This window comes from Pteropus alecto, unplaced genomic scaffold (assembly GCF_000325575.1).
Source record: "Pteropus alecto unplaced genomic scaffold, ASM32557v1 scaffold311, whole genome shotgun sequence".
In the NCBI taxonomy this organism is placed as follows: domain Eukaryota; kingdom Metazoa; phylum Chordata; class Mammalia; order Chiroptera; family Pteropodidae; genus Pteropus; species Pteropus alecto.
The window spans coordinates 1,436,857-1,451,041 of NW_006431916.1; the positions used below are offsets into that span (position 1 = coordinate 1,436,857).

Here is a 14,185-nt window from a genome sequence, read left to right on the forward strand (position 1 = left end):
ATGGCACTTTAGGTTTAATCCCTAAAATGTCTGGAAATTCTGGGTTATAAAATCTTGTCTCTGGAATACTATTTTATTGCCTAGAGTGAACATTTTATGCAAAAGCAGAGAGCCGAGGCTCTATCATATTTAAAGAAAAGACTATATAAAATACTTTATGCGTACTGGCTCACTGTTTAAATGTTTGGTTGTGTCAGAATTTGGTAGTTACATGGAAGTAACTACCAAAACACCTACAAAACCACTAAGGAGTAGGGTATGAGCAAATTGGTTTTGGATAGTTTGTAACAATCAGAATGAAATAGAAATTCAAAGCATCAGAAACAAAGAGTTATACATACCTGGCAGGGTTTTCCCTACTAAAGTAAGAAATTACATTATTTTAGTCAAGAGAAAATATTTGTAGGCTGATAAGAACAGCATATAAAGCTAGAGCGAGTGCTTAGAATTCAAGTGTTCGAAGGTTCAAATGTTGTTTAAAATGAAGGTAAAAGATATTTGACTTAAGTTTTTTTACAGTTAAATATGTATATTAAAATTTCTAGGATAACCATTAAAGGAAGAGAAATAGAATAAATAACTTCCAAGCTAATCAAAAGGAAAAATGAGATGAGAAAATATAATCTAAAAGAAGACATGAGAGAAATAAAGGTCTCCTATGTTTAAAAATCAAGAAACATACTTCAAAATAACTCATGGGGCAAAGAAAAAAATCAGAATGAAAATAAAATAAAATGCTAGAATGATAAAAAAATGACATATTAAAACTTAGATGAATACAGCTAACATGTCATTTAAAGAGAAATTTACAAACTTAAATACTATTAGAAAAGACTGATAATAAACCAACTTGAGAAACTAGAACAAAAAACCAAACAGAATAGACTCAAAGAAAGCATAAGAGATAAATGATAATAACAAAAGAGGAGGAAAAGATAAAAGGAGAACTGACTCTGTTACCAACAGCCAACTGATATTTTTTTCCTCTTGTGTATCTCTCAGTTAGTCTCCCAAGGGAAGATCAGATTACTTCTACCAAACACAATCTTTAATGGTACGTGGGCTATCCACACATTTATATTTACATTTGTACATAAACATGTATACATATGTATGTGAGTTTGAAAACAAGGGGGTGGAGGTGGCAGCACAGAGAGATACAAGAGAAAATTTTTAAAAGATGGTTCTTTTAAAACACCTATGAAACTGACTATCTGTTGGAAAAGAATATACAAATAAACAATATTAGGAATGAAAAGCATCCACAACTAATTGTAGACATCAAAAAAAATAACATAATATTAAGAATAATATTTTGAAATAAATATGAAACAAATTCCTAGAAAAAGATGGCCTAGCAAAACTGTTAATAGAAAATCTGAATGGTACTATAACCATCAAAATTTTTAACAAGAATATGAAATGATCCCTCAAAGAAAATTACAAAACCCAGGTTAAGTTTTTCTAGTAAGAAATGGTCCTTAGTCAGAATACATACAATCAACAAAGTATCTAGAATATATAAAGAACTTGTACAAATCAGTAAAAAGGACAACCTAATATAAAAAGCAAAAACCTTGAGAAAGCATGTCACAAAATAGGAAACCTGATGAGCAATAAATATATTTAACTTCAATATCAAACAAAGAATTGCACATTAAAATTACAATGAGATACTATTATAAATCTCCAAACAATAGCACAAATAAGAATACCAAGTATTGATGAGAATATGGATCAATTAAAACTGTTATAAATTGTTGCTGAATATGTAAACTATACAACCACTTGGAAAATAATCTGGTGTTATCCATAAAGATGTGTATACATAACCTTTGTTTTTAACAGCACTTTTTATACTAGTAATAATCTGAAAACATCTCAATGTCCATCAAAAGTAAGATAAATTATAGTATATTCATAAAATGAAAACTCCAGAGCAAATCTCAGGAATATATGTAATGTTGAGCAAAAAATGCAAGTTGAGATTATATGTGGTATAATTCCATTTATATAAAGTTTAGGATAGACAAAATAAACAATATATTGGTTAGAGGTCTAAATATGTGGTAGAACTTTATAAGAAACTAGGATTGTGGTTATTTCTGAGGTGAGAGACAAAGTAATGAGATCAGGTAAAGCCACATATTGGACTACAAAGATATTAATGCTCTTTCTCTGTACCTATTGATACTTAAAACAAGTGTTTAAATATATTTCCATGTGTAGTATGTGAAATATAATAGTTACTTCCTTCGTAGGAATTTTTAGGCTTAAAGACTGTACCACTGATTAAAATTCATTTATAAAATATATCTTTAAAGATGTTTTTAGAATGCTAATAAATATTATAAAATTCTCTACAACTATGAAACCAGAAACAATCAAGGGTGAAAAATCCTACATGAAAGAACAGTTGAGCAGGAGCTATACTAGTAACAAAAGTAATATATAATTCATAGCAACAATAGTAAGTTATTACCTCACCTTTATTGGTGAAATGTGAGAATGAGAAACAAATCCATGGACATTCTCAATTTCTGACAGGTTTTTCTCTGAGACATGAACCAATTCTGGACCTATCACCTCATTAGTGATTTGTGGGGAAATGTGCTCTTGGGGAGGTGTATCTTCATCCTGATATCGATATTTCTGTAAAGCAAAGAAAATTGTTAAATATGAAGAAGCCTTGAAAAGCAAAGTGAGTTCAATTCAAATCATGGTTTTCATAACTAGCCAAATAATAATATTTAATTAAATGAAATGTATTTTATGACTTAACACAAAGTCTGAGGGAAACAGACCTCCATTTTAAAGTCATGCCAATATACTTTAATTAAATTATTAGATTAACTTATTAGATTAATTTTTAGATTATTAGATTAATTTATTAATTAGATTAATTAATTCAGATTCTGGAAAGTGGGCAAACAGGAAGCACGAGGAATCTGCCCACCTACACAACAACTGCACAAACAGAATCTATCTGATGTGACTATTTTAGATCTCTTGAGTCTGTTAAAAAGGTCTGTAACTTCCAGGGAAAATTTGGATGGTAAACTGAGGTTAATTTTGGTCAATTTCACCACTTCAATTTAACCTAGTAATGGAAGTCATAGCCAGAACAATAAGGCAAGAAAAAGAAGTGAAAGGCATCCAAAATAAAAAGGAAGAAGTAAAATTAACTGTTTGCAGATGATATCAAACTATGTAGAAAATCCTAGACTCAGCAAAAAAGCTGTTAGAACTAATGAATTCAGCATAGTAGTAGGATACAAAGTCAACACATAAAAATTAGTTGCATTTCTATACATGATCTGAAAAAAAAATTACAAAAACAATGCTAATAGCATAAAAATAAAATAGAGATTGAACTTAACGAATGAGGTGAAAGGCTTGTACAATGAAAACTATAAAACTGCAGAAAGAAATTAAAGATGACAGAAATAAATGGAACATATACCATGCTCATTGATTAGAAGACTTAATATTGTTAAGATGTCAATACTACTCAAACAAATTTATAGATTCAATACAATCCCTATCAAAATCTCAATGATTTTTTTTTGTAACAAGAGAAAAATTCATCTGAAAAGTCATGTGGAATCTCAAGAGATCTTACTAGCCAAAATAATCATGAAAAAGAACAAAGCTGGAGAACTCTCACCTCCTCCTGTCAAAACTTAATAGAAGGCTGCAGTAATCAAAACCATTTGGTACTGGCATAAAGACAGACTATAAAGACCAATGGACTAGAATAGAAAGTCCAAAATAAACCCTCACATATATGCTCAAATTATTTTTGACTAGTGTGCCAAGCCATTCAATTGGAAAAAGACAATTTTTTCAACAAATGGTGCTGGAAAAAGTGGACATCCATATGCAAAAGAATGAAGCTGGACCCTTATTTAACAGCACATACAAAACTTAACTCAAAATGGATCACGGATCTAAGCATAACCTAAAACAATAAAAGTCTTAGAAGAAAACTGCATTTGGCCATGACTGCTGGGATATGACACAGAAAGCATAGGTAAAAACAATGACAAAAAGATAAATTCTACTTCATAAAAATTTAGAAAATGTGTACCTCAAAAGACACTATCCCCAGATTAAAAAGGCAACCCATGGAATGGGAGAAAATACTTGCAAATCATATTATCTGATAAAAGATTATTATATAGAGAACTCCTAAAATGACGACAAGCAAAAAACCAAAATGGACAAGGGGCTTGAATAGACATTTCTCCAAAGAAGATATACGAATGGTCAATGACCTCATAATCATTTGCGAAACACAAATCGAAACTACAATGGGATACCATCCACATCCCTTAGGATGGCTACTATAAACACACACACACACACACAGAAAACGAGAATTGGTGAGGATGTAGAGAAACTGAAACTTTTGTGCATTGTTGGTGGAAATATAAAATGGCACAACTACTGTGGAAATTAGTATGGTGGTTCCTCAAAATATTAAAATACAACTGCCACATTATCCAGAAATTCTATTTCTGGGTATACACCAAAAAGAATTTTAAACACGGTCTTAAAGAGAAATTTGTACACCTGTGTTCACAGCGGCATTATTCACAATAGCTAAAACATTGAAGAAATCTAAGTACCCATCAACAGATGAATGGATAAGCAAAACATGGTATATACATGCAATGGAATATTACTCAACCTTAAAGAAGGAAATATGCAGGTATGTTACAACATGGATGAACCTTGAGAACATTATGCTAAATAAAATGAGCCAGTCACAAAAAGGTAAATATTGTATAACTCTACTTATATGAGGTAGTCAAAATCATAAAGATGGGAAGTATAATGATAGTTGCCAGATGCTGGGAGGAGGACAGAACTGTGAGCTATTGTTTAAAGGCACAGAGTTTCAGTTTTATGAGATGAAAATAGATGAGGATGGTTGCATAACAATGTGAATGTATTTAATACCATTGAACTGTACACTTAAAAATTGTTGAGCTGGTAAATTTTGTGTGTATTTTATCACAATAAACAAATAAAAAAAGAAAATTTCAAACTCTGAATATTGATTTGTCCATTTGTTACCCAATGTTAGCTGAACACTGTATCTCTAAAGATACAGTTGTTTAAGTGAAGTCAACATGAAAAGCTAAAGTTGTTCAGCTAAATGAGTCTGGTTTTCTTATTCAGTTAATTTGTAGCAGCCTTTTCAAATTCTAACTGAAAATTAGTCTATTAGATAGCAGTATTTTTAAAAAATAAATTTATTTAAATTAGTTTCAAGTATACAGTACATTGATTAGATGTCTATATTGTTCATAAAACGATCCCCCCAACTGCTCCCTCCTTCTCTTGGCCCTCCACTTAGCCATCATATTAATGCTAACTGCATTCCCTGTGCCGTGCTTCTGATCCTCGTGCCCAGCTATCAACTACTAATTTGTACTTCTTTAATCCTTCACCCCATTTTCCCAGCCCCCAATCCCCTTCCCCTCTGTTACCAAATTGTCCACTATATTTGTGAGTCTGTTTTTGATTAGTTTGTTCTTTTTGTTGTCATTGCAAATGGTAGGATTTCATTTTTTTAATGGCTGAGTAATATTCCATTGTATATATGAACCATAATTTCTTTATCTAATCGTCTGTTGATGGGCATTTAGGTTGCTTCCATATCTTGGCTATTGTAAATTGTGCTGCCATGAATACTGGAGTGCATAGATCTTTACGAATTATTGTTTTGGTTTTCTTTGGAGAAATACCCAGAAGTGCAATTTCTGGGTCAGAAGGTATATTCATTTTTAAGTTTTTGAGAAACCTCCATACTGTTTTCCATAGCGGCTGTACTAATTTGCAATCCCACCAACAATGTATGAGGGTTCCCTTTTCTCTGCAATCTCGCCAACACTTGCTGTTTTTCGATGTACTGATGATAGCCATTCTGACAGGTGTGAGGTGAAATCTCATTGCACTTTTAATTTGCATTTCTCTGACGATTAGTGACCTTGAGCATCTTTTCATATGTCTGTTAGTCATCTGTATTTCCTCTTTGGAGAAGTATCTGTTCAGGTCTTCTGCCCATTTTTTAATTGGATTGTCTGTTTTTTGTTGTTGTTGAGTTGTATAAGTTTTTTATAAATTCTGGATATTAACCCCTTTAGATAGCAGTATTTTTATTTTACCTATACAAGAATCTTTTTCTCACGCACTCTCTCATACGTGCATATAATTCTATGCAATCTATTTTTAAAAGATTATAATTGTAAGAAAACCAAATCTACCTCATACCAAACACGAAAGTAAAAAAATATATATAAATATAGAAAATAGAAGTACATATTTATCAAATTAGACTGGTAAAGCATATGCATAAACACAAAAACAAAACAAAAATATTCTCTCTCCCCCCTCAGCAATAAGCACACTTATAAATACACAAAGCACAATAAAAAAAATAATTTATAACAAAGATTAACCACTATAAGCTGCTTTTATAAATTATTTTTAAAAACAAAATGGTCAGCCAACATAATAATAAAGGGAATTTCGCAAAAGGCATACAAGTGGGTCAGTAAACTTATAGGAAGAACATGTTCAACTTCTTTAGTAAGTAAAAATTACAGTGCCAGCATTCAGAGAAATGGGCATTAAATCATCACCTCCTGGCAGAGTCTTTTTCTGATGGACAGTTTGGCAATATGTTTCAAAAGCCCTAAAAATGTTTCTCCTCCTTAATCTGGTAATTCCACTTTTAGGAAGTAATCTTAGAGGTAGCATGAGTGAAGAGCATAGATATTTGTTGTACAGAGGCAAACATGTACGTTATGAAATATTTTTAAAAATCTTAACTATGAATTTAACTGCAACCTGCAGCATTACTTTCAAAATAACATCCTTCTGTGAAATCGCACAATTACATGGAAAACAATGAAGCCCACACATCATTAGCTAGCTTAAAGAAATCTGTTCTTACATGTACCTTACATGTACTTTATTTTCCAAACCAATGAATTCTCTAACTATATCCTGAGTAAGCCTAAAGTTAACATAAATATAGTTACAAAACTTAGCAGTATATACATTCGATTGAGCATGAGCAAACTCTAAGTACTCATATATACCTTAGTAGTAGATATAAGGAAGAAAACATCTTTTCAAGCTTTACGGGTACTCTACAACTTAGTATATACTTTTAGGGAGAGGTACATGCAGAAGAATATTCACTGTAGTATAGTTTGGAAATAAAGAAAAATTGAAAACAAGATGCCTATCAATAGACCCTGCATCCAAAAAAAGGGGGCTAAATTTTGGTACAGTCATCCTAAGAAATATTATGTAGAAGTTAAAGTGAGTAAAAATCTACTTCTAAGAGGAAAATATGAAGACATAGATTATAGAATGCGAAAAGCATGTTTCAAAGCTAACACACAATTTCAACATTTTAAAGCAAAGAAACAGTGTATGTATGTAAAAACATATGCAATATGTGTGTGAATATATATATATAGGATATATATATAGGATATATATATGTATGTAAAAACATATGCAATATGTGTGTGAATATATATATATCCTATATATATATCCTATATATATATATATCCTATATATATATATCCTATATATATATTCACACACATATTGCATGTTTTTACATACATATCATGAATGTACTTATATAATTTGGAAGGCTTTGAAAGGATTTAAAACAAAAAATAGTTCATTCTGAAAAGAAAGAAATCATTTTAAAAATTGTCTTTTAAGTATCTTTTAATATATGTTACCCTTTGATTCCTTTTTATTCCTTATAACTATTGAAAAACTCAAGGCATTTGCCCTATGAATTTCCAAGTAAAATCACTTCATACTCATAGGACCATTCAATGTGGTCCTTTGGCTTCTGTATTTCCTGCAAATTAGGCGCTGAATGCAATAGTTTGATCAGACTCATGTTCAATTCTTTTGACAAGACTATAGATGGTGCTATGTTCTTTTATCAAAAAGGACATAGTATCTGGTTATTTTTTTTGTGTGATGTTAGCAGTTCTTGATACTTAATGACTAAATCAATTCATTCACTAGGGTTGCAAAATGGTGATGGTCTAATTCCATTAGTTCTTTTACATTTATTAAATGGCATACATGTATAAAGAAATATTTCTCTTCGACCTACCATTTGGTTGCCTATTGGTATGGTTCACACATAATAGGAAAAATACTTGAGTTTGTCTTTTTTTTTTTTTTTGCCTCTTTTCAAGACAGATAAAAAAATTGGTTCCTTATCTCTCCTAAAACAATTAGGTGGTTTTTATATATTATTCAATACATTCCAAATCAAAATCCCATCCGACATTTTTTCAAAAAACGACAAGGTGATCCTAATTTTCATATGGAGTTGCAAAAGACCCAGAATATAAAAAAAAAATAACATTGAAGTAGAAGAGCAAAATGGAGGACTCATACTTTCCAATTTTAAAACTCTATAAAGTGAAATTAATCCAAATTGTGATACTGTCATAAGGATAGATATATATCAGTGGAATAGAATTAAAAGTCCAGAATGTAATATACCCTTATATTTATGATCAATTGATTTTCAATAGGGGTGCTAAGGCAATTTAATGATGAAAGAATAGTCTTAATCCACAAATGATACAAATGATACTGAGATAACTGGATGCAAAATAATTAGATCTCTTTGACGTCACATATAAAAATTATTTCGAAATGAATCAAGAGCTAAATGTAAGAACTAAAGCTATAATATTCTTAGAAGAAAACATAAGTGTAAATTTTTCTGACCTTGGATTAGGCAATGGTTTCTTAGGTTCGACATTTAAAGCACAAGAAACCAAAGGAAAAAAAAAATTGACTTCTTATATACAAACAACTTTTGTTCATCAAAGGACACTATCATGAAAGTGAAAAGATAACCTACAAAATGGGAGAAAATATTTGTAAAATCATATATTTGATAAGGGTATCCAGAATACAAAGGGTAAGTATCTGGTAAGTACCCAGACTACATAAGAACTCTTACAACAATAAAGACGACCCAATTTTAAAATGGGCATAGAGTTTAAACAGACAATTCTCCAAAGAAGATTTATAAGTGGGCATTAGTCGTTACAGAAATGCAAATCAAAATCACAATGAAATATCACTTCACACCCACCAGGATGGCTATAATCAAAAGACTGACAATAATACATGTTGGCAAAGATGTGGAGAAATGGGAACCCACAAAGAGTGCTGGAGGGAATGTAAAATGGTATAGCCAAACTGGAAAACAGTTTGGCTAGTTCCTCAAAAGGTAAAAAGAGTTACCATATAATCAAGCAATTCCACTCCTAGGTACATATCCAAGAGAACTGAAAATATGCATCCACACAAAAATTTATATACATAGCACTCTGTTCATAGCATCACTATTCATAATAGCCTCAAAATGGAAACAACTCAAATATCAATTTATGAATGGCTAAACAAAATGTGATATATCCATATAATGGAATATTATTATTATTTAGCTATAAAAAAGAATTAAGCATTTATACGTCCTATAACTGGGAACTTTGAAAATATTTTGCTAAGAGAAAGAATCCAGATACAAAGGCCACATACTGTATAGTTTCATTTATATGAAGTGTTCAGAATAGGCAAATTCATAGAACGAAGAAGTAGATTATTGGTTGCCAAAGACTGGGGAGAGGCAGAAATGGGAATCAATTGCTAGTGGGTATGGAGTATTTTTTGGATGACAAAAATGTTCTGGAATTAGTTAAGAGATGGTTGTACAACCTTGTGCACAGAACTGAACACATTAAAAGGGTAAATATTATGGTATGTAAATATCTTAATTTAAAAATTATTAAAATGTCATTATAAATTAATGGACTGCACATATTTGATTGGTTTAAGTACACTGCAAATACCCTATTTGAAGTTCAAACTGTCTTATCTTTAGCCAGTAGGAATATTACTTTGAGTTCCCTTGTACTTGGCACCTTTAAGAAAGCCTATGACAACAGAAGTTATCAAAAGGAAAATGGTATTATTTCTTAATAATTCAAAATGGGTTCCTTGGGTTACAATAATTACTTAAGTATTCCAAGTAGTTTTTTAGGTCCACCATTACAATGCACGGCAATATTCATCTATACTTATTATATAAAGGTTGATCTCAACCTATTTCAAAATAAATTAGCATTGAAAACTTCATATACAGCCAATTTGCTATTACAGTAGAATGCATAAAAATAAGCTTCTCACAATGATGGTCCAACTCTAACTTAGCTAACACTTATACCAGAAAAAAATTACAAAATGGGAACAAGAGGACAGGAATACAGAAAGATTTAAAAATGATTGTAATGCTAACGTTGCAAATACATTTCTCCATCTTTTTTTGTTTTTAAGGCTGGTATCTTCAGTATGAAACCTTCCATTGTCTTAATCTTGGTTAACAATACTGACATTATTTTACTTACTACTGTGACTTGAAAGCCATTTTTTATTTTACCTTGTCTTTTATTTTTAATTTTTTCAATCAGAATTGACATTCGGTATTGTTTTATATTAGTTTCAGGTGTACAGTATAATGGCTACACATTTATACAATTTACTAAGTGATTCCCTCCACCCCTTCCCATTAGTAGCCACCTGGCACCATACATAGTTATTACAATATTACTGACTACATTCCCTATGCTGTACTTTACATCCTCTTGACTATTTTGTAACTACCAATGTATACTTCTTAATCTCGTCACCTTTCTCACCCATCCCTTCAACTCCCTTCTCATCTGGCAATCACCAGTTTGTTTCCTGTATCTATGTCTGTTTTCATTTGTTTATTCATTTGTTTTTGATTCTACATATAAGTGAAATCATATGGTATTTGTCTTTCTCTGACTTATTTCACTTAGCATAGTACCCTCTAGGTCCATCCATGTTGTTGCAAATAGTAAGATTTCATTTATTTTTTATAGCTGAGTTATAATCCATTATATATATATGTTTCACCTCTTCTTTATCCAACTGTCTACTGATGAGCACTTGGGTTGCTTCCATATTTTGGCTATTGTAAATAGCACTGCAGTGAACATAGAGGTGCATATATCTTTTTGAATTAGTGTTTTAGTTTTCTTTGGATAAATATCTAGAAGTGCAATTGCTCGGTAGTTCTATCTTTAATTTTTTGAGGAATCTCCAAACTGTTTTCCATAGTGGCTATACCGATTTGCAATCCCATGAATAGTGCAGAGGGTTCCCTTTTCTCCACATCCTTGCCAACACTTATTGATAGCCATTCTGACAGGTGTGAGGTGATAGCTCATTGTGGTTTTAATTTGCATTTCTCTGATCATTAGTGACGTTGAGTGTCTGCATGTCCTCTTTGTAGAAACGCCAATTTAGGTCCTTTGCCCACTTTTTAATTGGATTGGTTTTTGGTGTTCAGTTGTATGAGTTCTTTATAAATTTTTGGATATTAACCCCTTATCAGATGTATCACTGGCAGATATCTTCTCCCATTCAGTAGGCTGTCTTTTTGTTTTGTTGATGGTTTCCCTCGTCATGCAAAACTTTTTAGTTTGATGCAGTCCCATTTATTTTTTCTTTTGTTTCCCTTGCCTGAGGAGATACATCACTAAAAAAAAAAAAAAAACATCACTAAGAGCAATATCAGAGAATTTACTGCCTATGTTTTCTTCTAGTAATTTTACGGTTTCAGGTCTTAACATTTAAGTCTTTAATTCATTTTGAGTTTATTCTTGTATAGGGTGTAAGCAAGTGGTCCAGTTTCATTTTGTTGCATGTATCTGTCCAGATTTCCCAACACCATTTATTGAATAGACTGTCTTTACCTCACTGTTTGTTCTTGCTTCCTTTGCCTTAGATTAAATGACCATATAGGCATGGATATATTTCTGGGCTCTCTATTCTGTTCCATTGATCTATGTGCCTGTTTTTGTGCCAGTACCATACTGTTTTGAATACTATAGCCTTATAGTATAGTATAATATCAGGTTGTTCTTTCTCAAGATTGCTGTGGCTATTTGAGGTCTTTTATGGTTCCATATAAATTTTTGAATTACTTGTTCGAGTTCCGTGAAAAATGACATCGGTATTTTGATACGAGTTATAGCAAATCCATAGATTGCTTTGGGTAGTATAGACATTTTAATGATGTTAATTCTTCCTATCCATGAGTACAGTGTGTGATTCCATTATTTGTATCTTCTTCAATTTCTTTCTTCAATGACTTATAATTTTCTGAGTACAAAGTATAATTTTCTGAGTACAAAGTATAATTTTCTTTTACCTCCTAAATTTATTTCTAGGTATTTTATTGTTTTTGATGTAATTGTAAAAGGGACTATTTTCTTAATTTCTCTTCGATAGTTCATTATTGGTGTATAAAAAAGCAACCAACTTCTGAATATTAATTTTGTATTCTGCTGCTATACTGAATTCATTTATCAGTTCTAACAGTTTGTGTGTGTGTGTGTGTGTGTGTGTGTGTGTGTGTGTGCGCGCGCGCGCGCACGCGTGCGTGTGTGTGGAATCTTTAGGGTTCTTTATATATAGAATCATGTTATATGCAAATGAGTTTTACTTCTTCCTTTCCAATTTGAATTCCCCTTTTTTTTCCTTGTCTGATTGCTATGGCTAGAACTTCCAATACTATGTTGAATAATAGTGGTGAAAGTGGACATCCCTGTCACATTCCTAATCTTAAGAAAGAAGCTTTTGGCTTTTTCCCATTGAGTGTGATGTTAACTGTGGGTTTGTCATATATAGCCTTTATTATGTTGAAGTATGCTCCCTCTATTCCCACTTTGCTGTGAGTTTTTATCATAAATAGATGCTGGATTTTGTCAGATGCTTTTTCTGCATTTGAAAGCTACTTTAATTTGGAATGTGACTATGTTACCACTTCTCTATTATATAATTTTCAGTAACCTTTCTTTAGAAACAATTAGTTTTCTGATAATGGAAAGCATGAAGATTCTTGAATCTATTAGAAAATTTAAAATGGCTGAAATTAAAACCAAGAACTTACTCAGTATTTTATTAGTACATGGTTCTTAAACCAACACCAAACAGCTGAACAAAAATAATTATTACTTTGTTAATAACTCCCTACCTACCTCTCAACCTGTATCTATTCTTTCAGTAATAAAAAGAAATATTTTGTACCACACCTTTTACTAGCATTGTTCCATGTTACCTCAACATACTTATTTTTAAGAAAAACAATAATATATTAACATTAAAGCAATGGTGGTTTTAATATGAATTTCTAAACACAGATGAGGATTATTATCTGTTGAGGAATGGGGAGACAGAATCATCATCAATTTGGAATCTCATTTTCAAATTTCAATAAAAACTTGCATGCTGTGTGTGTAGTGTGGGTACTTGTATGTATGGGGATAAATAAAATTTAGAGGCTGATATAAATATTTTAAATGTTTGTTAAAATTCAGTGGTAAATACCAAAATAGAAATGAGAAAGAACCCATAAATCATTGGAAAAAATAACTTTTTTAAAATTTAAAATTAGAAAAAGTTAGGAAATGGGAAGTGAGAGTTAAAAGCATGAAAATCATATGATAAATATAAAATAAAATGGGCAAAATTTTAAATGAGCAATCATGATAAATTAAATGTATTATAAGTACATTTAAATTCTATCAAGGAATAGCTAACTCCTGCATTCTTGAAGATAAAAAAGCTTCCAAATTCATTAGACAATCTGATTACAGAAACTTAAAAAAACTAACAAATCTTACTTTATGAATAGAAAAATGTTCTGAAAGGAAAAAACGGCAAATTAAATCTAGCACCATGAAGTAAAATGTATCCCAAGAACACAAGAAGTTTACCATTGATGGTTCATGTATTCATTCATGTATTATACCATGTAAACGGCCCGAAGAACAAAGTTCATATGATCATCTCAATACCTGCTTAAAGAACAATCTAAGTATCAGCCAAAAGTTTAAACCCATTCCTGGTTTTATACTAGCATTATAGTAATAAGAAGAAACTCTGAAAGCATCTACCAGCAATCATCAATATTTAATGATGAAACATTAAAAGCATTCCTATAACATGAAAATCAAGGAAATATCATTCTTAACATTTTTCTAGCATTTCTATCCAATAGGCTAAAAGCAAA

At 31.2% G+C, this 14,185-nt stretch overlaps 1 protein-coding gene across 8 annotated transcripts in view; it reads right to left on the reverse strand.

Moving 5' to 3' along the window:
* The window catches only part of DLG1 (discs large MAGUK scaffold protein 1), a 229,273-nt gene that overhangs the window by 143,105 nt on the left and 71,983 nt on the right, over positions 1-14,185 (reverse strand). For all 8 annotated transcript variants that reach the window (XM_015600251.2, XM_015600246.2, XM_015600237.2 and 5 more), the window contains exon 5: positions 2,488-2,652. In XM_015600251.2, the coding sequence (XP_015455737.1) occupies positions 2,488-2,652 (165 nt within the window). The remainder of the gene's footprint in view (positions 1-2,487; positions 2,653-14,185) is intronic.